Source organism: Myotis myotis, unplaced genomic scaffold (genome assembly GCF_014108235.1).
Source record: "Myotis myotis isolate mMyoMyo1 unplaced genomic scaffold, mMyoMyo1.p scaffold_m19_p_14, whole genome shotgun sequence".
NCBI lineage: Eukaryota > Metazoa > Chordata > Mammalia > Chiroptera > Vespertilionidae > Myotis > Myotis myotis.
This window is the reverse complement of record NW_023416318.1, coordinates 14,578,470-14,602,565: the sequence shown is the minus strand read 5'-3', so window position 1 is coordinate 14,602,565 and position 24,096 is coordinate 14,578,470. Positions and strand designations below refer to the sequence as shown.

Here is a 24,096-nt window from a genome sequence, read left to right as displayed (position 1 = left end):
CTATCTACCTATCAATAGATATGTATGTGTCTATACTTATATCAGGGTTTCTCAACCTCAGTATTACTACCATTTTGGGCCAGAGAATACTTTGTTGTCTGGGGCTTCTCTGTGTATCGTAGGCTGTTTAGTAGCATCCCTGGATTCCACTCAGTTAATGTCAGTAGCAGCCCTCTCACTTGTGACAACTAAAAATATCTCCAGACATTGCCAAATGTCCCCTAGGGGATAAAAACCATCTGTCTGTCTGTCTGTCTATCTATCTATCTATCTATCTATCTATCTATCTATCTATCTAATATTATAAAAGGCTAATATGCAAATTGACCAAACTGCAGAATGACCAGTCACTATGACATTCACTGATTACAAGGGGACAGGTGCTCCATGCAGGAGCTGCCCTCTGGTGGTCAGTGCGCTCCCACAGGGGGAGTGCCACTCAGCCAGAAGCCAGGCTCACAGTTGGCTAGCACAGCAGTGGCACAGCACTAAGGATGTCCAACTGCTGGCTTAGGCCCGCTCCCCATGGGCCTAAACCATCAGTCAGACATTCCCTGAGGGCTCCCAGACTGTGAGAGGATGCAGGCCAGGTTGAGAGACCCTCCCTCAGAGACCCCCACTCCTCCCAAGTGCATGAATTTTGTGCACCAGGCCTCTAGTCTATCTATATTAAATCAGCTTTGCCGAAACCGGTTTGGCTCAGTGGATAGAGCGTCGGCCTGCGGACTGAAAGGTCCCAGGTTCGATTCCGGTCAAGGGCATGTACCTGGGTTGTGGGCACATCCCCAGTAGGAGATGTGCAGAAGGCAGCTGATCGATGTTTCTCTCTCATCGATGTTTCTAGCTCTCTATCTCTCTCCCTTCCTCTCTGTAAAAAATCAATAAAATATTAAAAAAAAAATCAGCTTGACTCAGAATCTGTTTCTTGCAGCCAAAAATTTGTTGACTCAGACAATGATAAAGCGTGGAGAAATTATGTGAATACAGCAAGTTAGCAGCATAACTGAGACTGGATAACAGGTCTCTTGAACACTACCCAGTGGGCTTCCTACTACTTTCCCCGAGAGAATTCCTTTGCAGGGTCTTTAAACCCACTATCTTGCCAACATTGTGCTATCCCTTATGCTAAAACCAGTACCACTGGAATTAACAGATTCTGTGTGTGGAATGAAACATCCCTTGCTCTAGTCTTTTATTTGTCTGGGACACCACAGTGAATAATCTGTGTGAGGAGCACGGTGGGCTTGTTGCTGGGGATGGCAGGCCTGGCCTTCCCTAACATTCAGGAAAGGGACAAGCTAAATGTAGGGGCACAGAGATCAACTCTGTTATCCTGTTCCCTTACAACTTGGGGAGATTTAGCTTGGTATGTTGGTCTTCCCACATTTCCATGTTTTTTGAGGCCATACACCTCACTCAAGTCACTGGGAAGTGGTAGATATCACTTGTTTTCCATTCAGAACTTGCATTACCAATGGAAACGACATGGTGAGAATATCAGATGATTCTGTGTAACAAATGTGAGCAGATGAAAAAAATTGTTTTGAAATCGAATAAAATGTGTTCATTTTGGTCTGCAGTTATGAGTTTGGCAAGTGCGCAGTCGTGTGATAACCACCGCAACCAAGATACTGAACAGTTTCATCTCTTTTTTTGTTAACCTCCCTTCACCAGCCGCAGTCCTGGGTAACCACTCATCTGTTCTTCAACCCTCTCATTTTGCTTTTTCCAAAATGTCATATAAATGGAGTCACACAGTATGTAGCCTTTGGAGTCTGATTTATTCCACTCAGCAGAATGCATTTGAGATTCACCCATGTTATTGCTTAAATACACACATTTTTGTCCTTTTTATTGGTCCCTGGTGTCCCATTGCATGGATGTAGCCCTTCATCAGTTGAAAGACTTTGGGATTGATTCTAATTGTTGGAAATTATGAATAAGCTGCTATAAATATGTGATCACAGGTGTGAACATAAAGTCTCATTTCTCATGGGTATATTTTGAGGAGTGGGACGGCTGGGTCATATGTTTAACATTGTAAGAAATTGCCAAATTGTTTTCCAAAGCAGCTGTACTATTCTGTGCTCCCACCAGCCATATACGACAGTTCCAGCTGCTTCTCATCCTTACCAGGCCTTGAGATTGTTGCTTTGTCTTTAACTTTTATTTTAGTGATCCTAAAATGCTTGCAGTTGTGTCTCATTGTGGTCTTACTTATTGTCTTCCTGCTGACTAATCACATTGAGCATCTTTTCACTCATTGAAGTGTCTATTCAAATATTCTGCCTGTCTTTAAAGTCGGTTTGTTTTCTTATTGTTGAGCTTTGAGAATGCTTTAGATACCCTGGATATAATTCCCTTGGCCACATAAATGATTGAAAATATTTTCTCCCAATCTGTGTGTGGCTCACTTTCATTCTCTTAGTGCCTTTCATAGAGCAAAAACTTCTTATTTTGATGAAGCCCAATGTCACATTTTTCTCTCATAGACTGCATGTTTGATGTCAAGGGCTGTTTTCCAGAATCCCAACCCAGGATAGTGTGTAGATATCAATATGTTTCATAAGTGGTAAAGACTCTTTGATCCTCTCATTCAGCCTCTGCAATGGTTTGCAAACATATTCTTTCGTTTTTCCTCTGCAGCTCTGCCCATGTGAACACACCCACACACTTCAGCATTACAAACACAGATTTCCTGTGTCACTGTGAACCTCAGCCCTCCCTTCCCAGGCCTCCTCCCAAAGATCACAAAAGTCACATTTTCCAAAGCGTTTTTTTTTTATTGTGCAGGGGAAAGTGCTGGGAGACTGGAATAGTCAGTGCTACTTTTATAGTTTAACACTCTCAATCCTCTTTCGCAAACTTATGCAAGTAGGAAAGGCATTCTGGAAGCCCATCTCCTCAAAAATACATTCGTACAGCAAAACTCGAGCTATGTATTAACGGAACTTAACATTCAGGTCAATTAATTGGCTGTGTTTTTCTATTTGTATTTTGAAACTACCTTCCCATATATTAAAAGAAAGAGATGTTTTCAGGGACTGCTCTTAAGCCCGGATATAGCCTCCTCCCACTTCTCTTGGTTTGAAGTCAGCCATATCATAGTCGGTACAATAAAATAATGTTAGGAAAGAGGAGAGGGGGCAAGGGTGGAGTTGAAGGAGAATAAATGGTTCATTCCTGAGCACACAAAGTAAATCCTTTCTTCCATTTTTTAAAATTGATGTTAAAATATTATGAATTCTTTCCTAAATGTGCCCACGACAGTTTGTTATAAGACATATCAATTATTTTGTTGGTGAATCTCTATTTAGTGCATGTTTGGAGTTTAGTAACACTGTCCCCTTAAAACAAAACCCACCCAAACACTGCAATTAGTTTTCACCTGGAAAAGGTCTCTTATGCCATAAGATGTGCCAGGTCAGAGGTCCTCGAAAATGGGAGTGAATCCTGGTGTCTCAGTGTCAGTCACAAAGTCACTCATTTGTAGTTCCCTTCTCTCACTTCCTGTTTGTCTGTCTGAGCTTCCTGCTTCTTCAGCTTCTGCATCCAGGACTTCAGTGTTTTAGTTCATCCTTCAAGTGACCATCGGCTGAAAGCAAACACGTGGGTAAAGAAAAAAGAAAGGGGAATGACATTCTTCTAGTTCTTCCATGGGCAGCAAGAGAGTTGGTGTAGAGGCGCGAGAACCATCAAGGCATATCAGGGCCAGGCCTGTGTCTGACCAAGAAAGCCCACGTTGGACAGAGACACTTTGGTTGCTCACAGATGCATGCAGACTAAATCCTAACATTTCTGTGAGAACCTTGGGTGATAAAAGGAAACCCCCAAGCCATTTCCCCCCCAGACAGCTGATAACGTTGACAGCTTAGACGAGGAGGCAGGATGTCAGCGGCAGAATCACAGGGGAAATTCTGTCTTCTGCAAAGCCTCACCCATGTACTGCAAAACGTAGCCTGCAATGAACAGAAACACTGATAAACAACATACTTTTATGACAGTAAATTCTCAATAATGTCCCACAAGTCAGCAGTTCTAAGCACGACATTGCTGTTGATTTTTTTCTATGTATGTTTCCTAAATTTTAGAATGATTTCTTTTGTCAAACCATAATAACTTTCAACAGCATTGCAAAATGTCACAGGGATAGAAATTTTCACACATTCCACAATTCTCAATTATATGAGATAGTAGAAATGTCAGAAACTTTTTGCTGTGTCATTTTTTATTTCTTTGAAGTGTCTCACCTGTACATCATTTTTCCTTACACTGCTAAAATACCAAACACTTGAGCTGATTCCTAAGAACTTATGATTCTTCTACTTTTCAGTAGTTGAATTTTCAGGGACGTAGAGTACTCTCTCAATTCCCTCCTGCTGGTTAGAGACACATTCTTTACCACCTAAGGAAGTATTCTTGATAATTCGTTTTCTGATACGAATCAATGTTGAACTTTATCAAATGTAAGTTCACAGTCTTTTCAAAGCATATGGCTTTTTAGTTCTTTTACCCATTGATTAATAAATCACTTAATGGTTTTCCTAATATTAAACTATCCTTGCATCCCAGGAGTATTCTAGACACTTGGGATACACGAGTGACAAAATAGGGGCAGATCTCAAATTTCATGTGGTGTGTGGTCTATTTAAGATGGTCTTTATAAAATGACTTAGGAATTATTCCTTATTTTTCTATACAGGCTGTTCAGCTCCTCACTGCTTCCACTGTGGGTTCCTTTGTGTGTGTGGCAGCTAAATAGATATAGTTCTTGATCTTCCTTATTATTGCTTTATTGTGGTACAATTTAAATGCCATAAATTATTTTGTTTTATGTGTACAATTCAATGATTTTTAGTAAATTTATAACATATAGCATCAGTATAATGCAGTGTCTTTGTTGTTAATCCTCAGCCCATGATATTTTTTCCATTGGTTTTTAGAGAGAGTGGAAGAAAGGGAAAGTAGGAGAGAGAGAGAGAGAGAGAGAGAGAGAGAGAGAGAGAGAGAGAGAAAGAGAAAGAGAGAAACATTAATGTGAGAGAGACATATCAATTGGCTACCTTCTGCATACACCCCAACTGGGGCCAGGGATCAAATCTGCAACCTAGGTACATGCCCTCACCAGGAATTGAACCTGAGACCATTTGGTCTGTAGGCTGGCTCTAACTATGAGAAACACCATCCCAGGGCAGTCCAGAGCAGTTTTAAAACAGCTTTACCACCCCCAGAAGGTTGCCTCCTGCCATTTCCAGTCATTCCTTGCTCTCACCCTCAGCCCAGGCAACCACTCATCTGCTTTCTGTCCCTAGAGGATTGCCATTTGTGAGTATGTTTTATACATGGACTCATAATACGTTGTCTTTTGCATTCAGCTTCCTTCTCTTCGCATAACATTTTTGAGGTTCACCATGTGTAGCACGTGTCAGCACCTCATTCCTTTTTATTCTGGGGTGATGTTGCACAGCCTGGCCATCCTGCATTGTGTTTACCATCCAGCAGCTGATGGAGCCTGGGCTGTTTCCAGTTTGACCATTATGAATACCCCTGCAGGGGACATTTGCATGGAAGTTTTGTGGACCTGTGTCTCACTTCCCAGGGATAGATTCCTAGATGTGGAATGGCTGGGTGGCATGGTAAGCTTATGGGTAATGTTTTAAGAACTGTCCAGTTTAGAGAGAGTAGCTCCTCCTCTGTTCAGGGAGCGTCTTTTTCTCCTATCCCTTTCCCTCCTCAGTGCAGGGCCTCAGTTTAGGAGCCAGCAAGACAGGGCCACCTGGCGGGACTCTGGGCACCTGGGGTGCACTGGCAGTCATATGCCCCAGCCAGGCCTCTGTTCTGTGAGCACTTCCGGAAGTGGCTCTTGGGGTCTCCACCTGTCCCCCGCCTCCAGCAGTGATGCTCTTTTCTGGATGTCGGTGCAGATTCTTTATGGAACATTCTAGCCCCTGTTCTGGGGCAGCTGTTCCCTATACAGTGTATACTGAATTGTGGGTTGGTTAGCTTTTCTGTCAGGTCAGATGCTCACCACCTGCATCTTATAGAAATCCTCCCAAGAGATAGCACACAGAGAGCATCCTTCCTTACTTCTACTTTCATTTTCCATTTTTCTTTCATTATCACGGAAGCAATTCTTTGGTTATTGCAATGGATATTTGGAAAGGGAACTGTTACACCATGAGGTCAAACCGCATGGAATTCCAAGTGGTTCTTCCTTCCTGAGCACTCTCAGAGTAACCTCCTTTCGTGCTCCCGCGGCATTCCCGCTGTCCTTTCTTCTTAGCCCCAAAGAACATGGTCAGGCTCTATAGTTTCTGGGATGTCTTGGCTGACAGCTCCACGCTGTACTGGTCCTTTCCTTCCCAGAGTGCTTTTTCCTTTATATTCTTTCCCAAATAATGAACCTCTCATCTGCTGCCCTTTCTCTACTTGTATACTCTGCATACATTGTGGTACTGGTAGAAACTGTTATTATGCAAAAAATATAAGAGTTGGGGGTCTGAGAAGGATCTTAGCAAGCATCTTTGTCAACAACCTCATTTTATATATGTATAAACTTTGTTAACAACAAGAATAATAAGCAAATCTATACCTACTTTACATGTCTTAAAGGACACATATATTGTCTCTTGCTGGTACAATGTCCCATCGGGCACAGAAGGGTGATTTGCCCAAGGGGACAGAGCTAGCTCTCGAAATGCTCAATTTCAAAATTTTTGGGATTTGCTTTGGTTTAGATTCTGTAAATTCTTCCTAACACCGGGACAGATTCCTCTCAGTGATTTCATCTTTCTTGACCCACTTTAAGTCTTAAAATGTGTAGATTGGCAAACTCAGGTCATTGAAGAGAAAACTGACATAGAACATTTACAAATAACTTTTTAAAAAAAAATAAAAAAAAATGAGAGCAAATAGGAGACAGAAAAATTAGCCATAATCCAACATCTCTGGAAACTAACCAGTCTTATGTGAATCTTGCCATTTTGTTTTTCTGTGCTACACCTCATGTGTATCTATGCTTTTCCTATGTCACAATGTGTGTGTATAACATGTATTTTTTTTTTTAACAAAATGTACTTACCCTATATGTACTATTTTGGAAGGAAAAATTTTTAACTTTACTCATAAATTCAATGTGTTCTCATGAATTTAAAGCATTTACTTTAAGGCTACATAGTATTTTACTTTATGATATAGCATACTTCATTCAACTGACTCAGTGTTATTGGACATTTAGTTGTATACATTTTTTACTGCAGTGCATACATTTGTAAATAAACTTAATATACATATATTATTTTAACTAAATTATTAGACGACATCCTTGATTAAAAGGGCCTGGATGCATTTGCCGTTTTGATATGTAAAGTCTGGTTTAGAGTTGGAGAGATCTATCCAGAAGGTGGTGGCTCTGTGATATTTGCGAGTTCAGGTATTACCCCAGAATAAATAGGCCACACAGCCTATTGAGCTGTCAGTCCTTGAGTAATAGTTACAGTGACTTTTGTCTTCCTACTTCCCTCCCTGCATTTTTAAGGGGACTGCAAAGGGGATCTTCTTTAACCTAATATTAAAACTCACAAACACTCTAACCAGAAACTTATCAAACCATCTTGTTTAATCAAAGTCATCCAGAGTATGTATTTTGCAAAATCAACTTTTCTTAATCAATTAAAGGAATGCATCTCTAGAGGCATATGTTTTTGGTGTAGAAATGGAGTCCTGCATCAGGTGGCCAATTAAGTTTGATGTCTTGCACCTACAATAGGATTACTACACAAAGCAGTTGACTGACATATGTCTTAAAGGTCAATAAAAAAATTTAGAGTTGAATATGTGTTCAAGATGGTTTATTTCCATCTTTTTATTTTACAAATGAGGAAATGAAGGTTCAAAAGGGCCCAGAGAATTGCACAGCTGGCTTATGTCTGAGCTAGAGCTTGAACCTGGGTCTCTTGATGCCTAATCAGATACACCTTTCACTGCACCATACTGCCTGCCCCTCTACCACAGGGCCAGGGGAGCTATCAAGTGTTAATGATTGTGTTCCATTGGTAGACTGTGGCCTATCAGTTCCTCCAACTTTTGCCACTGCAAACACTGATAAACAGTCACTCCATTCTTCTAGTGAGCCTGTACTAGGCCCCAGATGCCCCAACGTTACTCCCAGTCAAAAGGAATTGTCATTTGAGACAAAGCCTTCCCTGCAACCACTCTTTTTCAAAGTGGGGCTGTCCACTCCTCTTTCTCAGACACACACACACACACACACACACACACACACACACACACACACCATCAACATTGCTAACTGAAGAAAAGTTGGCTTTACAGGAAATACTATCCATAACTGGAAACATCAGGAGTCCCTCGGTTCTTCCCCTTCATTAACTGATAAAATGACAGTGCAGGGGAAATGGGCGGGCAGGGTCTGTTCCGGAGGGAATGTGTACGTGTGTGGTACAGCATCTGCATAGTATCATTCTGCTGTGCTCAGAGAAGTCACTAACAGGTCTGGAAATGCAGGCCTGGGAAAACGATTCAAGCTGAAGTTCAGGGTGATAGCTGATGTGTGAAAAAAAAGCCTAATAGAATCTTGAAAAAGAGTGTTATTATATACATATTTCAAACTGCAACACAGAGAATAAGTGTAATGAACCTCCATGTGTATCTTTTACTGAAATCCAATAATTGTTAAGGTTTTGTCACATTTGCTTTATTTATCCCTTTCTTTTCCTTTTATTTCTTTGTTGAGATGTTTTCAAGCAAATCCCAGGCACTATGCTTTTATTCCTCACGCTTGAGTATACATCTTTAAAAATATGAACATTTAATTTTTTTAACAGTTATTGGTGGAGAGAGCTGCATGACTCCACTGGTTGCTAGTGGGAGTGGGCTCTTTGCAATATCCCAAGAAAAGGAATTTTCTGAGATTCGCTTGGGAAGATAAGATATCGTAGGAAGCTTTATTTCTGTGGAATCAACCCCCTGAGTTTCCAAGGTCCCATAGAAGTCCCGTTTTGCTTTCAGTAGAGCTAAAATCAAAGTCAGTGTCCAGAGTCTCTGTACTATGGTGGGTATAATCCAATCCAGCATCAGGCTAGTGTGTGTTTCCTGCTGCAGTCCATCAGTCCATTGCATATGGGGTCTGAAGGGTCACATGGCTATGGAGGAAACATGGGCAAATGCAGGAAGCAGGAGCAAAACCAAAGGAACCAGAGAGCCAAGAGCCAAGGGTCACAAGAGAGCTCCTTTGAGGGATTTTGTAGTCCCAAATTTTCATGGGTGTGCAGTGGTCTTGCCTACTCTAGCCAATTCATGGTTCCCCAGGCTTGACTGATAGGCAAGTATCTTACCTATGTCACCTCAATTCACTGTGCATATGCCCATCTTCCCCTTTGTCCAGCCCCTTCCCCCAGTGTTTAGCAGGGAATTGGCTGGTGGTTCCCTGGGGAGTGTGAATTTGCAGCTTCCTGGTGAAGCTGCCCAAATGACACACTTATAATGTCGGCCTTCCCTTTGCTTTTTTCCTATTATTAATAACTGCCTAATTACAGTGCTATCACAGCTGCATTGCCTGATCACACTTAACCAAAACTAATTAATAATTTATTGGTATCATATTCTCTATCCATAACCTATTGTGTTAATATTCAATAGACTATTTTTATCAGATTGTAGAATAAGAGAATCATATTATGACTTGCATGCCAGGCCCATCCCACTGCAAGAATTGTTCCTGGTTCACATTCTTAGTGAAATTACAAGGTTAAAGATCACTATTTCTGAAAACCAGTGAAGGCCCCAAGAGTGACATAGTCAAGGCCAAGTACTTGATCATCAATACTAGTCCTTGAGAATGCCAGGGCTGAATTGCTGCCGTGGCTGCTGGGGCCACGGAATTCATTTGACTATAAAATACAAATACGTTCAGTACGAATATTAGTGACTGAGCAAAACCTCTGACCTAGAACAAACGATTGGCTTTGACAATAAAAAGGTTAGTACCTCTAATGCCCTCTTGCTTTAGCACACCATGTTGCTGCAGAGCACAACGTCCCATAGTCTTGCGTGATGCCAAGGCCTTCCTTATGTGGCTGTCTGGGAAGGCTGTTAGCTTGATACACAGTTAAACAGCCACATCGTCTACAACACTTGCCAAATCTCCACTTCTCCTTGTGCCGAGGAATAGGCAGCCCCGGCAGTGCTTAGGAGGAAGCAGTCACAATTCTGTAAGCTTCTTGTTATTATACTTGGCTTCCTGTTATGCAAAAATAGGCAGAGGGGGCTGTGAAGTGTTGCAACTGAGAGAGCCATACACTCACAAGAAGCAACTGCACTGGAAATTCCTGTGAAACACACAAGCACACCAGAGGGGTGGCCCTGAAAGGCATCCAGTCAGGCGAATTTGCCAGAGTGCGAAAGACTTCGCAAGCCTAAGAAGAAACAGAAAACCAATTCTCTCTCTCCCTTCCTCCCTGTCTCCACCCCCACCTTCTTTTTTTCTCTCTCTCTCTCTCTCTCTCTCTCTCTCTCTCTCTCTCTCTCTCTCTCTCTCTCTCTCCTTCCTATTGCTACTGTTGCCACATTTTTGCCTCTTCCTGCAAAAGACATAGCCATGTATGCTAAGTCCCTTTCCAAAGCAGAATTTGCTCTTTTGGGTTGAAATGCTCGCTTGTCAAACAGTGAAGGACATTTCTACGAGAGGTAGAACATGGGGAAATTAAACCTGCTCAATTCCGGCAAATGGTAGCAGGCAGCCAGGGAACAACTTTTAGATCTTTTCTTTTTTAATGAGGGTATGTAAATTTGTTTCCCCTGTGAGAGTGCTGAAAAACCCCGTGTGATTGAATTGCAGGTGCACACACAGAGCAAGTCCCTTTGCTGTCCTCAGTCACAGCGTGTTGCCTTTGACATGGGCCAGGGTTTTCCCTATACCAACATTAAAAATGAAACTTAGAAATAAAAAAAAATCTAAGACAGTAATCACAGGATAAGTTCATTCTGGACTCTACACGCCAGGTTTTGAAAGTGGAAAGGTATTAAAAGTTCCCCATTCAGGAGGGTGATTTATCAGGGAGGGCAGTTGGCTTTGGAGAGGGGGATAAGGCGGGTAGAGAAAGCAAGATGCAAGTTTCTGAAGTTAGAAGACCTAATTTTCTCCCATGTGGGCCATCTTCCTTGTGTGATAATTGGACAGAGTGTCTGCATGTGTGTGGTGTATGTGGGGATTGTGTGTGTGCATGTGTGTGTGCATGTGTGTGTGTGTGCAGGATGTAGGCAACGGTGTAGGTGTACCTGTTTATCAGGAAGGCAGTGATGTCGTGTCTGCTACTTCACACGTCCCCAGCAGCTCCCTTCTCAGCTGGGGTGGTGCGTGGGCTGTGAGCTGGCTGTGAGGGCTGGGCCCACCTCAGGTTGGTTCCATGTTCCTTTCTCCCACGCCTCGGCCACATTGGGCTTTGGTCAGAATCCTTAAATCTCTTCAAATGAGCTTGGGCAGAGGGCTGGTAAGGCAGAGGGCTGGTAAGACACAGCAGGACTGCCTAATATGTCTATTTCCTGTTGGGGCGTCAGCACAGCCTTGCGATGCACTTGAGGTTTCAGTGCCATTACGTTGTCACTTTTTGTTCCAAGGCCAGCTGAGCCTTGAAGACCACACATTGGATGGAAAAAAAAAATAACACAAATTTGTTTATGCATAATATTAAGGCAAAATGGGTGGCGGCTGAGGCAGGTGCCTCACGTGATTGGTTAGGAAGAATGGCTTTGTTCCCTTCCCAGATGAAGAGGGGTGTCGTCTCTCCTTCCCTTCACTCTACTGTCTAACCCTGTGAATTATTATACACTGATTCTCAATGCCAGTGCCTCTCCCCACCACTAGAATACATGCTTCTCCAGGGGCTGCGTGGATACTGGACCTTGAAATCAGATTTCTAGCCGTGTAACTGGGCAGACCATCTCACTTGTCTGAGCTTCAGTTGCTCGTCCATAACATGGGGATGACAGTACAGTGCTTACCATAAAGCATTCGAGTGAGCATTAAATGAAATGAGACTTATAAAGTGTTTGTGCCGGAACCGGTTTGGCTCAGTGGATAGAGCGTCGGCCTGCGGACTGAAGGGTCCCAGGTTCGATTCCGGTCTGGGGCATGTACCTGGGTTGCAGACACATCCCTGGTGGGGGATGTGCAGGAGGCAGCTGATCGATGTTTCTCTCTCATCGATGTTTCTGTCTTTCTCTCTCCCTTTCTCTCTGTAAAAAATCAATAAAATATATTTAAAAAAAATAAAATAAAGTGTTTGTATTAAACATGTCACTATTGATGTGGACTGTTATTACATCAGGAATGACATCTTCTACTGGCCACCCTGCTGAGGGGGCAATTGTGAACATATCTAGAAATTTCACAAGTAGGTAAACTGGCCAATATTTGTTGCCAATATAAAATGCCCGATAGTGGCTCACAGTTCATTCTAAAATGTTCATCTGATTCACTCAGCAAATATGTATTGGGCACCTTCAATTGGCCAGATGCGCTTCTAGGAGGTGTGGTTACATTGGGGAAGAAAATTATATAAAATCCCCTGCCATCGCTTCTCGGCCTTTTGGCTAAGATCAAGTGTAGTATCTGTTCTTATCAGTTTAAAATCCCCTGCCACTGGGAACCTACTTCCTGATGGTTGAGCTTCCATTCTACACTTTCATCTGCGGTACTCTTTTCTCGTTCTACCAGATAAACTAGATGCCTACCTCTCCTTAACACTTTGTAATCCATGACTTGATTGCTAATCCCACTTTTTTACTCAAGGCAAGTATGATATCATGAAATGGGCTGCAATTGAGGCAACCATGGCAACAGGGAGTGGTGGACGGCATTTTTGTGTGCCAGATGCACAGTAAATATTTGAAACCCCATAAGTTTCGAGTTCACTAATTTAGATGGTTTCTCTTATTTTTAAAACCGTGCCCTCCCTGTGCATAAGAAGTGCCCAATAAATTTTTCTGATTGATTAGGGATAAGAAAGATGAGTTTCTTTGTTAAAGGGAACCCATGCTATATATGTTTTATTTGAACATTATTTTCTCTCTGTGTAATGTGCCCACACATCTTTTCTGTCTTCTATCAAAGTTTATCTCCATAGTCTCAAGTTAAAAATGCTTCCCTCGCCCAGCTGGTGAAGCTCAGTGGTTGAGTTTCAACCCATGCACCAAAAGTCACGGTTTGATTTCCGGTCAGGGCACATGCCTGGGTTGTGGGCTCGATCCCCAGTGCAGCGCATGCAGAAGGCAGCAGGTCGATGTTGATGTTTTTCTCTCATTGCTGTTTCTATCTCTCCCTCTCCCTTCTTCACTCTCTAAAATAAATAAAAACATATATTTTTTAAAAATGCTTCCCTCAATGCTCAAGTCCTCTGTGCTCATCCTTTCTTTTGGTTTCAGAACATCTATTGTGTTACTTTTCCGATCTGAGATTTTCATGTCACTCAAATCTCCTGGCTTTTGCTTGCATCTCTTTTTCTCCCTAACCTCTTTCTTAATCCACAGGCTTTACCTATCAAAACCAGAACTCTGGGAAGTCTAAAGCCCTCAGTCCACCCTCACATTTCATCATGGCCAGAATCAGCTCCCTACCTGTTCATACCCACCTGGTTCTCTGGCTTCCTTCCCTGCTTCTATGAGCAGGTCTCCTGTGTCTATGAGCTACTCGGGGGCAGGGTTGTGTCTGGTTGATCTTATGTCCCAGAACCCGCCACAGTTCCTGGTCCATGCCAAGCGCTTAGCCAGTGTGCATCACATGAGTGGATAGAGAAGGCTACCTTATCTGAGCCACTCAAACTGCAATCTCACAAATTCTTTGCCTCCCAATCTTCCTTGTTCAGACAGTTGCTGAGGTCTGGTGGCCTGCCTCACAACTGTCTCTCTTATTCTTTCCTTTCCTACTGCCACCATCCTAATTCAGGTCTCTGGATTGGCACCTGAAATATTGTACAATGTCCAGCTAGTCTTCTCTTTTGCCTTCTCTCTCTCTCTCTCTCTCTCTCTCTCTCTCTCTCTCCCTCCCTCCTTTTCTCTCTCCTTTCTTCATCCCCTCCCTCTTTCATTTCTTCTTCCTTTTCTCTCATTTAGCATAAAATTATATATATGGCTAATATGCAAAGTGTCCCCTTGGGAGTTTGACCAGGAGACCAGGAGTTTGATTGCTCGTTATGACATGCGCTGACTACTGGGGGGTGGCGCGGAACGAAGAAAGGCCCCAGCTGGCAGCCAGAAGGCCCTGATCAGCCCTGATTGCCGGATAGGCCTAAGGATCCTACCCGTTTATGAATTTCGTGCACTGGGCCTCTAGTACTATAAGAATAGTGGTAATAATAATAGCTTCCATTTATAACAGTTATGTTTTAAGAAGCAGACATTGGCTAAAGCCTGTCCACTCATCATTATTAATACTTATAGATTAGCCACTTCTCAAGGTATGTATTATTATCACAATTTCACAGAGAAGGAAGCAGACCCCCAGAGATAGAACATGACTCACCCAGGGCTGTGTATGTAAAAGCATGTGCCCTATTTCACCCTGCCTTCTCTTTGTCAGGAACTGTGGTAGGTGCTGGGGTATACAAGGATGAGCAAGGCCAAAGCATGAAGACAGAGTCCCTGTTTTCTTATAGTGGAGAGGGAGGGCTTTAAGAAAAACGATCAGGTAGGAAGGTAAGTGCTTTGATGGGCATACGACCCAGTTAAGAAGGAATGGAGCCCAGGAACTAACTGAGTCTGGCTGGGCTGAGAAGGCTTCTCATAGGAGGTGTGGCTTGAACTAAATCTTAAAAGATGAATAAGAGCTTTCCAAGAGATAAAATTAGGGGTGGATGGGCATGGATGGGGAGAATATTCCAGCAAAGGGAATAGCATTTTGTCATGGATGAAGTGTGGGCTGGTATTCAGGAAGAACAGGGAATGCAGTAGAAAAACCACCAAGGACTCTGAACCCCATGGTAGGGAGTTCAGCCTCCATCTTTTAGGAAAAAGATGTTGTGGGGTCATCTGAGGCTTTTAGGCAGGAGAGTGACATGGCCATATTTGTGTTTTAGTGGGACCATGTCATGATGTCGTCAATGGACTAGAGGTGGGTCTGGTAGGAGAAGACAGGTCAGAGAACTATTGTAGCCATCCAAGGAGAGGACAGAAGGGCCAAAAAAGCCAGGTCAGGTTAGTGGGGAAGCCCTGCGTTTAGTAATGACGACACTCAGATTCAGAGAAGTGCTGACTGATAGAACTTTCTGTGATGATGGACATGCCGTCCATGTTGTCCACCACGCTAGCCGGGAGCCACAGGGGGCTACTGGGCACTTGAAATGCGGCTGGTGTGACTGAGGAACTGAATTTAGTTTCTTAATTCATTTTCATGGACACAGGCACTCATGGCAAGTGGCTACTGTATTGAAAGCACAGTGCGAGGGGCTGTTCTTTCTCTCTCTACTCCAGAAAGGGTGAGTTGCTGACTTCACGAGGCCCTCATTTCCCCCTGGTACAGAGTGTTCTGTAAACGCTTAGCAAGTGCCTTCCTCCTCGCCTCCCTGGTCTGCCTGCAGCCCCCTCTCCAGCCCACAGCCTTGTTCAGAAATCCCTCCCGAAGGCCTGGGGGCATGCAGACAGTGTGCAAGGACTGGCTCCCAAGCGAGGCTTATCACAGTTATTATGTTCACTATGAGAAATAGCTCCATAAATAGTAACAGATTCCTTTGTTTACTTTGTCCGGGAACAAGTCACACCCACAAAGAATGTTCAAAGGAACTAATAGGAAAGGTTAGTCAAAACTAAGTGAAACTCAAGGCCCAGCAGGCTTTCCTTGATATTTAAATCATCTCATGATGTGCCTGGCTGATGAGCAACACTGAGGGCTGAGGTGGGAGATGACCCTGACACAGGACAGAAAGTTCCCCTGCTTAGTTACTGGAGTCCCGCCCTGTCATCTCCCCCACGTTGGGGCCTAATTTCAGCAGTGCGGAGGTTTGCACTGAGCCATCCACACCCTAACTTGTAACATATGACCCATGACCACAGTCACCCCGCCCATGCTGGAGACTGTCATAGGCACTGCAGAAACACGGTGCATGTATGGGTGAACAGTGTTGCGTCTGGAATATAAAAGATGGTTAGTCAAGGCCTTGACAATATGCAGGCAGACAGGTGGCTGTCTAGTTGTTACGAGGGGCATCTAACCCCCTCTTGGCTGGGTCTAAGATCATCAGATTCCCATACCTCTTCCTGCCTTTGCCAGGCCATTCTGCAATGCACAGACGCTTCTAGAGGGAGGTTTGGGGTTTTGTTTGTTTGTTTTTGTGGTTGTTGTTTTTGCCACAACAGAGCATAAACAATTTCTCAGAACTAACCATAGAATAATATCCCAGCAACTGAGTTCTTCTGTGCAGAGTTAACTCACTTCAACCTGCAGTGTCTTTTTGGCTCCTTTGCCCGCATCCCACTTCGGTGCCATTGGAGACCTTGAGGTTCTCCTGTCTCCTGTTGTGGTTCCAATGATTTCTGTAGCTCTCTGGGAGGAGCCCATGAAGCTTAAGTCCTCATAATCACCAGGTGGTAGCTGTCTGTTTTCCTTCTCTCTTGTGCCGGCTCCTCATGGTGACATGATCATCCAGAAGCCAAGTGAAGACTCCAAATTATGCCCCTGCTAGGAGGGAGCCTCCCTCACCCTTCCTTCCAAGTCTAATGTTGCTTCAGCTTCATAGTGACAAAAGTCACACTGGGTTAGGCCACTCAGAGGTGAAGAGAATCACCCAGCATCTTCCACAATGCCTCCGTCTTCCCTATGTGTGTGTGTGTGTGTGTGTGTGTGTGTGTGTGAACCACTTTTCATTTCTCCCTATTATCTACTCTCTTTCAAGGTCAGATATGAGTCTTTGCAAGTTACAGTCTCAGAGCTAGAGAGCCACAGAGCTGTATGCAGCTCTTCCTGTTCCCTCCTCCCCATTGTATTCCTGCTGAAACCCTCCTACAGTTCCTTCAGATCTTTTACACAGCCTTCGCGTAAGGGACCAGCCCCATGTCTGTTCTGTGGGTTACAGATGTAAGATCTGGAAGACAGCAGCTAACTAAGGAGCAAGAATCTGAGAAGAATTTTAACTGGGGTTCCAAGACTCACAGATGCAAAGCCATGCTGCTACATTGTCATCAAAATGTCAAATTGCTTTTTACTACAGTTGAGTATATGCACTCATCGGATGATGTCTGTCCAGAAGGAGGTTGTTGAATCAAGTATGTCTTGTCGTTTGTGTACAACATAGTATGACCTCTCCAGTCCCTGGTGGGAGGTAAGGGGTGACTGCCAGCTGGTATGTGACAAGAACACAGACCCCTAGTGAGGGTTAAGGGAGCCCAGTTAGGGCAGAGTCCTCATCAGACAGCAATACAGGATTGAAAGGCGACATGTGGATAGGATGGTAACTCTGGATACAGTTGGAGTCAGTGGGAGAAGGATTCTCTTTGATGAGTGTCATTGAGTGGGAGAGAACAGGTCAGAGAACTATTGTAGAAATCCAAGGAGAGGACAGAAGGGCCGAAAAAGCTGCCGGACAGGCCTAGAATGAGATAGAGAGAAAGGGATCAAAAGCAATGGGAAAAGCTGCCGGACTGCGTGCACGCTGGGTCGCGGGCTCCCCCCTCCTCCCCAGGCTCCTTTCGGCCGGCCTTGGCCTGGGTGGGAGCAGGCAGCTCTCTGGGTCACAGGGGAATTTTCTCTGATACAGATCTGGACCCTGGAAAGATTCTCTTTCAAATACAACTTTGGTATTTGAAAGTATGCCATGAACATAAATAAAGCTCGAAGACCACAGGCCTAGAATGAGATAGAGAGAAAGGAATCAAAAGCAATGGGAGAAGTTGTCAATTAAATGCATTAGCGATAGGAATGAAGGAAGAGAGAAAGCTTGCCGATGGAGTGACTTTTTGAAATGAAAAGGAAGTTTAGGGAGCTCTCAAAGCTAATCTCCATCCTTGAAGTAGGAAGTAAAGTCACCTGTTGATAAAAATGAGTATCATATACTACCTTGAACCAGGGACTGTGCTAAGTTGTTTATATATGTAAACTTGTTTAATCTCTATAACAACTCCAAAGAGTAGGGACTATTATTATCCTATCTTAACCAGGGAGGAAACTGAGGCACAGAGAAGTTGCAGAATGGACTCAGGGTGAAAGTGCCAGGAAAGGAAGCACTGGTCTCTAAGCAGGTGAGAGGCAACTAGGGGAGAGTGGAGTTGGCTTAGTTCAGTCGTGGCTGTTCTGGGAACCCACAAAAGCTGAATAAAAGCATGGTGAGACGGAGACTTCCTCCAGCAAGGAGAGGAATGGAGACCCTGGGGACTGGCAAGTGTGGAACACAGTTCAAGGTCAAGGAGATGAGGAGCTCCAAGGTGGTTTCAAGGGTACTGTTAAACTATCTGGGAAAGGAGGTAGGTGAGGCTCAGAGGACATGCAGAAAGGGGGTCACAGGCAGGGTGATCCCCCTCGCTCCCTGTGGAGGAAAGAAAAGGAGAGAGTTGTTCTGGATGGAGTTACCATGCAGACAAGCTGTGGACATCCAGTCCTGTTCTAACGGCAGGCAGAGCTCTTGCGTAAAAACAAAAGCCAACAACACAATACAGTGGATTAGAGGGCTTGGATTCAAATTCTGCTTCTGTGTTCTGCTGGCAGATCCATTTTCCTTTCAAACACTTGTGTGCTCTCAGCCACATGGGAGGGACAATTGGACTGAAAAGGTAGCAAGAACGCAGCTATGGGAGGCCCTTGGTCCAATAGAAAAGGCTGCCAACGCTCTCAGTGAGCAGGAGACAGAATGGCACTTAATGACACTCATCAGGAAAATTCAGGAGGTGCCAGCTTCCTGCATGCAGGCTGTGTGGACAGGGCCCCGGGTTTTGGGGGGTCGGTTGGGGAAGGGCCCTATTTGATAGTGAGACCAGAGCGAAACACACCAGCTCCCCTGGGTGAAGAATGCCCGGCAGCTTCCGGTGCCTCTGCAGCTGCGTGGGACTCACCCTGCGCCCTCAGAGCGAGGCATTATTTTCTCTCTCTTGTCAGATACCGACGCCCACGCAGGAAAAAGGAAGCACCTTTTGTCAGATGCTGCGGCCACTTCCTCTTCAGAAGTCTCCAGCCAATCTCGCGCTTTGCAGAATGAGGGGGCCGAGGCCAGCTGCCGGACTGCGTGCGCGCTGGGCCGCGGGCTCTCCCCTCCTCCCCGGGCTCCTTTCGGCCGGCCTTGGCCTGGGCGGGAGCAGGCAGCTCTCTGGGTCACGGGGGAATTTTCTCTGATACAGATCTGGACCCTTGAGCAGGACCTGGCTGGGGCCCCAGCCGCCTCTCCTCCCCCTCGGGGGTTCCTCTCTGGCCTCTCCACCCACGCTCTGCACACTGCTTCATGTCCCTCAGTCAGTCTGCCTGTCTGCTCCTCTCCATAGCTCGGTCCAGGAGCGTGATGACCGGCGAGCAGATGGCAGCCTTCCACCCGTCGTCCACCCCCAACCCGCTGGAGCGGCCCATCAAAATGGGCTGGCTGAAGAAGCAGCGGTCCATCGTGAAAAACTGGCAGCAGAGGTACTTCGTGCTGAGGGCGCAGCAGCTCTACTACTACAAGGACGAAGAGGACACGAAGCCACAGGTACTGCCAGGCTGTCTGTCCCCATTACCAGGGCCCTGTCCCCAGGCCTGCAGGAGGCGGGTATGGAGCCCCCTTAAAACGCTGTCAACTCCCAGGGGCCTTCGTACTGGGACTAGGCACACATTGATTTGAGAGGAGGTTACTCGTTCCTTTTCACCATTTTCTAGATAAGAGACCTGAGTTGCAAAGATGACAGGGTGACCCTCCTCCAGGAAACCCCAGGTGAACGCCATGGACCTTCCTAAGGGCACCTCTAAGTCAAGGCTGGCAACATGGTCTTGATGGTAATGCTGAGTATGGGGCTCAGAGGGAGTGGATTTGGGGGTCAGGAAAATGGATTGGGGGCTTTCATTTATTTGTTTGTTCAATCGATATTTATTGAGCATCTATTATGTGCTGGGTACTTGGAATAAACCGGTGGGTAAAATAGATAAAAATCTCTGCCATGTAGAACTTAGAAGATGAAGGGAAAGGCAGAGAATAAACATAATAAATAACAAAATGCATGCAGTTTGTTAGAAAAATCACTAGTTCTATGAGGAAAAAATAAAATGAGTTAAGGGGGGAAGCCAAGCGTTTGAGGGAGGTGTTACAATTTTAAAAAGGATGGTCAGAATGATCTGTGAAGAGAGTGACATTTGAGCAAGGACTAGGGAGGAGAGACAAGTAGTCAGGCACATCTCTGGCGGAAGAGCACTTTCGGCAGAGGGGCCGGTGCAAAGGCCCTGAGGCGGAGCACGTGTGAGGAATAGCAAGGAGGGCAGTGTGGGATCAGCCAAACTAAGGACTAAGAGAATCAGAGGGGATGAGGTCAGAGAGGCTGCGGAGGGGGAAGGATTGGGACACACACTGCAAAAGCTATTGTATGCCATAATAAGGGCTGGAGTGTTTACGCTGAGGGTGATTGGGAGAAAGGGGACATTCTTTGACTTATTTAGTAAAAGGATGGCTGTCGATACAATGTCCAAAAATAGATTCAGGGACAGGAAGGAGGCACAAGGTGAGAGGTTATAATGTTTAGAATCTCAGTGGGAATTGTGAGCTGGAGGGAAATGGGTCAGATGCCTGATATACTTTGAAAGCATAGCAAACAGGATTTCCCAATGGAGCTAGAGGGCTTTGATCCTAAATCTTGGGCCTAGGTCTTTTCTCCCTGCATCACTGATTCCTCGTGGCCATGATGCTGCATAAGAGTGAAAGGGGTGCTTTAGCAATTACCCTGGGACCCCAGGTCTAAACTCTGTCTCAGGGCAAACAGGACAACTGGTCACCCTATCTAGATCTCATGTCTCTGGAAGTGGAAGACAGACTTTAGAACAGTTGTTCCCAACGTGGGGCACATGCCCACAGGGGGCAAGTTGATTTTTAAGGGGACAATTTGAGAATGAGTTATTAACAGTGAATTTTTTGCATTTCTTAAGGTTCTAGGGGCTTCATATACAGCATATAAATATATATTGTGACATTTATGCATTTCAGTTCTCTGTTTTGAAACGTTATTTGCTATTTTTTGTATCACTTCATATTATTATTACTTTTTTTAAAAAACAATTTCTTAGTGATTTCTTCCTCAGTACTTCAACTGTCCTTTTGTTCTTTTATTTTTCTCTTTCATGGATGCCGTGTTCTTCGGAAGCTTGTTCAGACCAAGTTAACGGCCTTTTAGGCTTCTTCCATGTGAATAGTTCACTTTTTGAATAATAGGAATTATATGTCATAGGGGGAGGGGGGCAGGCATCAGGATTTTAGAGATGCTTAGGTGGGGCATGGCTAAAAAAGTTTGGGAACCACTGTTCTAGAATCTTCCGGAACCAGAAAGAAAGCCCCAGGAAGGGTGAAGATATTGGGGGTTCTTGGCAGGGTATGTGAAGAAATGAGACAGTCATTTTGGTAATAAGAGTTCTCTTTAAGGACAGAGTTAAGGATCCATGATGCGTCAGCAGCCCCTGGCTAACAAGGGCCTCCAGTGGGGACTGTGATGTCTGTCACTGCAGAGGCCACAAAAGGGCCAGAAACTCCACCCCCCCTCCCCAGACCCGGTTCTTGCTCAGCGTCCTGTGCGTGGTGACCAGATTTCCTTCACTTTATGAACAACCAAGTTCTATCAGATCCAAGTAATTACAGGCTCAGAGGGTGGTAACTGGTGCATTGATAGCTGATGCCAGAAGTCTTCCCATCAGCAGAGAGCGAGGGAGATGGCAACAATGTGTGGGCTTTCCAGAAGGAGCGGTAAGGACAGCTCAGCGGGGTCTACTTCCGTGAGGTGTGGAGGGTGACAGGTGTGCTTTCTCCAAGCTGTGTTCTTTTCCTGGCTCTACTACCATCTGACCATGTACTTATTTATTATTTCTGGACACCCCCCCTTTTTTTGGTAAAATTAGACAATCATACCTGGCCTGTATTTGTCATAGGATCAAATGATACGTAACATGTGTAGGAATATTCTGTTTTGAAAAAGCACAAACGATGTCAAAGGGTGAAATAAATTAGTGAAGGTCCTAGCTTCTCTCCCTTAAGTCTGGAAAGCCTTCTCAGGATTACATTGTCTGGGAAAATTAGATAAAGCTGCTTCCAAGATGACAAGTAGGGTTTATTTTGTAGGAAATCTCTTAATATATTTGGTCAATAGGTAGAGAGCAACATATCAAATGAGAAAAACTACACAACCCCTAAATTGATGGCTGAAAAAAGCATTGGGTAAATTCAATAATAATTTCAGATATAAAAAGTTTATTTTAAAAAAGTTTTTAGGAATACAGTGAATTTCTTAGAAAGAATATTTTACTTTATTTGAATATGTATAGTTTGATTACAAAAGCTAAATGTGTACATAATGGGAAATTTGTCAGATGTGGGAAAGCATAAGGTAGGAAATAAAAATGATCCCATTAGCAAAAATAACTACCCAAATCTTATATATATATATATATATAAATATATATATAAACATTTAGAAACTTGTCTATTCTAAATGCAAAGTTAACATAATAATATTCTTTAGTTAAAAATTTAACAATATGTTGTGATATTGTCCATTATATAAATATTCTTCTACAATGTAATTTTTATGGGTGGTAAAATAATCTATTGTATGGACATTTTATAATCCATTGGGCTGATGTTTCTATATTATTATTACAAACAAGAATTAAAAGGATATCTTTGTAGACTTTTCATATATCCATAATTACTTCATTAAGATAAAGAAAAATCTATTCAAAATAGAGTACTTTTATTATGCTACCATTTAATATTGTTTGGGGATTCATAGGCATTGCAAATACCTAAAATGAAATGAAAGTTACAGACATGAGCTAAGTTCTTTGGAATAAGTAATGGCATAGTTCCACACTATGTTTTACACCATTCATGCTTTTGGATGGATTAAAAATGTAAAAAAATGTAAAAAAAAAAAGTAGCCAATAAAAATCCTAGAAGAAAATGTAGTTATCCTCAAAATCTTTGGGAGGCAGGTGTTTTATTAAGCACAGCAACAGAGACAGCACCAGGGAAAGCAAATTTAATGTCATAAATTAAAATGTCCATACCTTACATAAAAACCAACATAATAAAATGAATTCAAATACTAAGCAGGAAAAATTGTTTATGTACATATAATAAACAAATGCTTTTAATATTTAAAGTATTCTTTAAAGACTATAAGAAACAGCTCAATAGAAAAATGAGCAAATGACACAAGTGGATAATTTCTCCAAAAAGTGCACATATAAAGTTCAATCTCATTAATAATTAAAAAACATACAATGTAAACCAATGAGACACTACTGCTCCCTTATCCAATTGGCAAGGATTTGTTTTTTAATCAAATTGCCAAAGATTTTTTAGACATTTTAGTGTTGTAGGGAATAGGAATTCTCATGCACAGCTGGTGGAAATGACAATCCATACCACCTTTCTGGAGAGGATTATGCCTTTTAAAAATGCAAGCCCTCCAGCAGTCTGGGAGTTCGTGGGGCCCACTGATTGCTTGAAAATTGCCCAATTACCCACTGTCATTCCCAGCACAGAGAAGTCCCTTACCGTACGTTTATTTCCTTGCCTTCCTGTTTCACGAAAGAAGGATCAAGCATCAATGTAAAACCAACCTCTAGGAAAGCCTGTTACCTAAGGCTCCTTATCACCTGAGCCTGAGAGCGACCAGGTGCCACTGGATTAGCAAAAGCAAAACCTTGAATATTTCTCTGTCAGAGCCCATCATAATTGTTATATGCATCATCATCATCATTATTCAAAGGACTTCTACTGATACTGTTTTCTTGAAAATATTTTTATTGATTTCAGAGAGGAAGGGAGAGGGAGAGATAGAAACATCAATGATAGAGAATCGTCAATTGGCTGCATGTGCCCCAACTGGGAATCGAACCATGACCTCCTGGTTTAGTGTTCAACCATTGAGCCA

General features: G+C 43.6%; 1 protein-coding gene, 1 long non-coding RNA gene and 1 pseudogene across 3 annotated transcripts in view; 2 read left to right on the top strand and 1 right to left on the bottom strand.

Annotated features, from left to right (window-relative positions):
• The window catches only part of ARHGAP25 (Rho GTPase activating protein 25), a 76,532-nt gene that overhangs the window by 14,421 nt on the left and 38,015 nt on the right, over nucleotides 1-24,096 (top strand). For both annotated transcript variants that reach the window (XM_036334289.1, XM_036334288.1), the window contains exon 2: nucleotides 19,477-19,676. In XM_036334289.1, coding sequence (XP_036190182.1) covers nucleotides 19,477-19,676 — 200 coding nt within the window. The remainder of the gene's footprint in view (nucleotides 1-19,476; nucleotides 19,677-24,096) is intronic.
• LOC118668912 overlaps nucleotides 1,665-24,096 on the bottom strand; it is a 45,371-nt gene continuing 22,939 nt past the window's right edge. Inside the window, exon 4 of the long non-coding RNA XR_004971804.1 lies at nucleotides 1,665-3,959. This is a non-coding gene — a long non-coding RNA (uncharacterized LOC118668912). The remainder of the gene's footprint in view (nucleotides 3,960-24,096) is intronic.
• On the top strand, nucleotides 12,593-12,722 carry LOC118669573 (annotated as a pseudogene).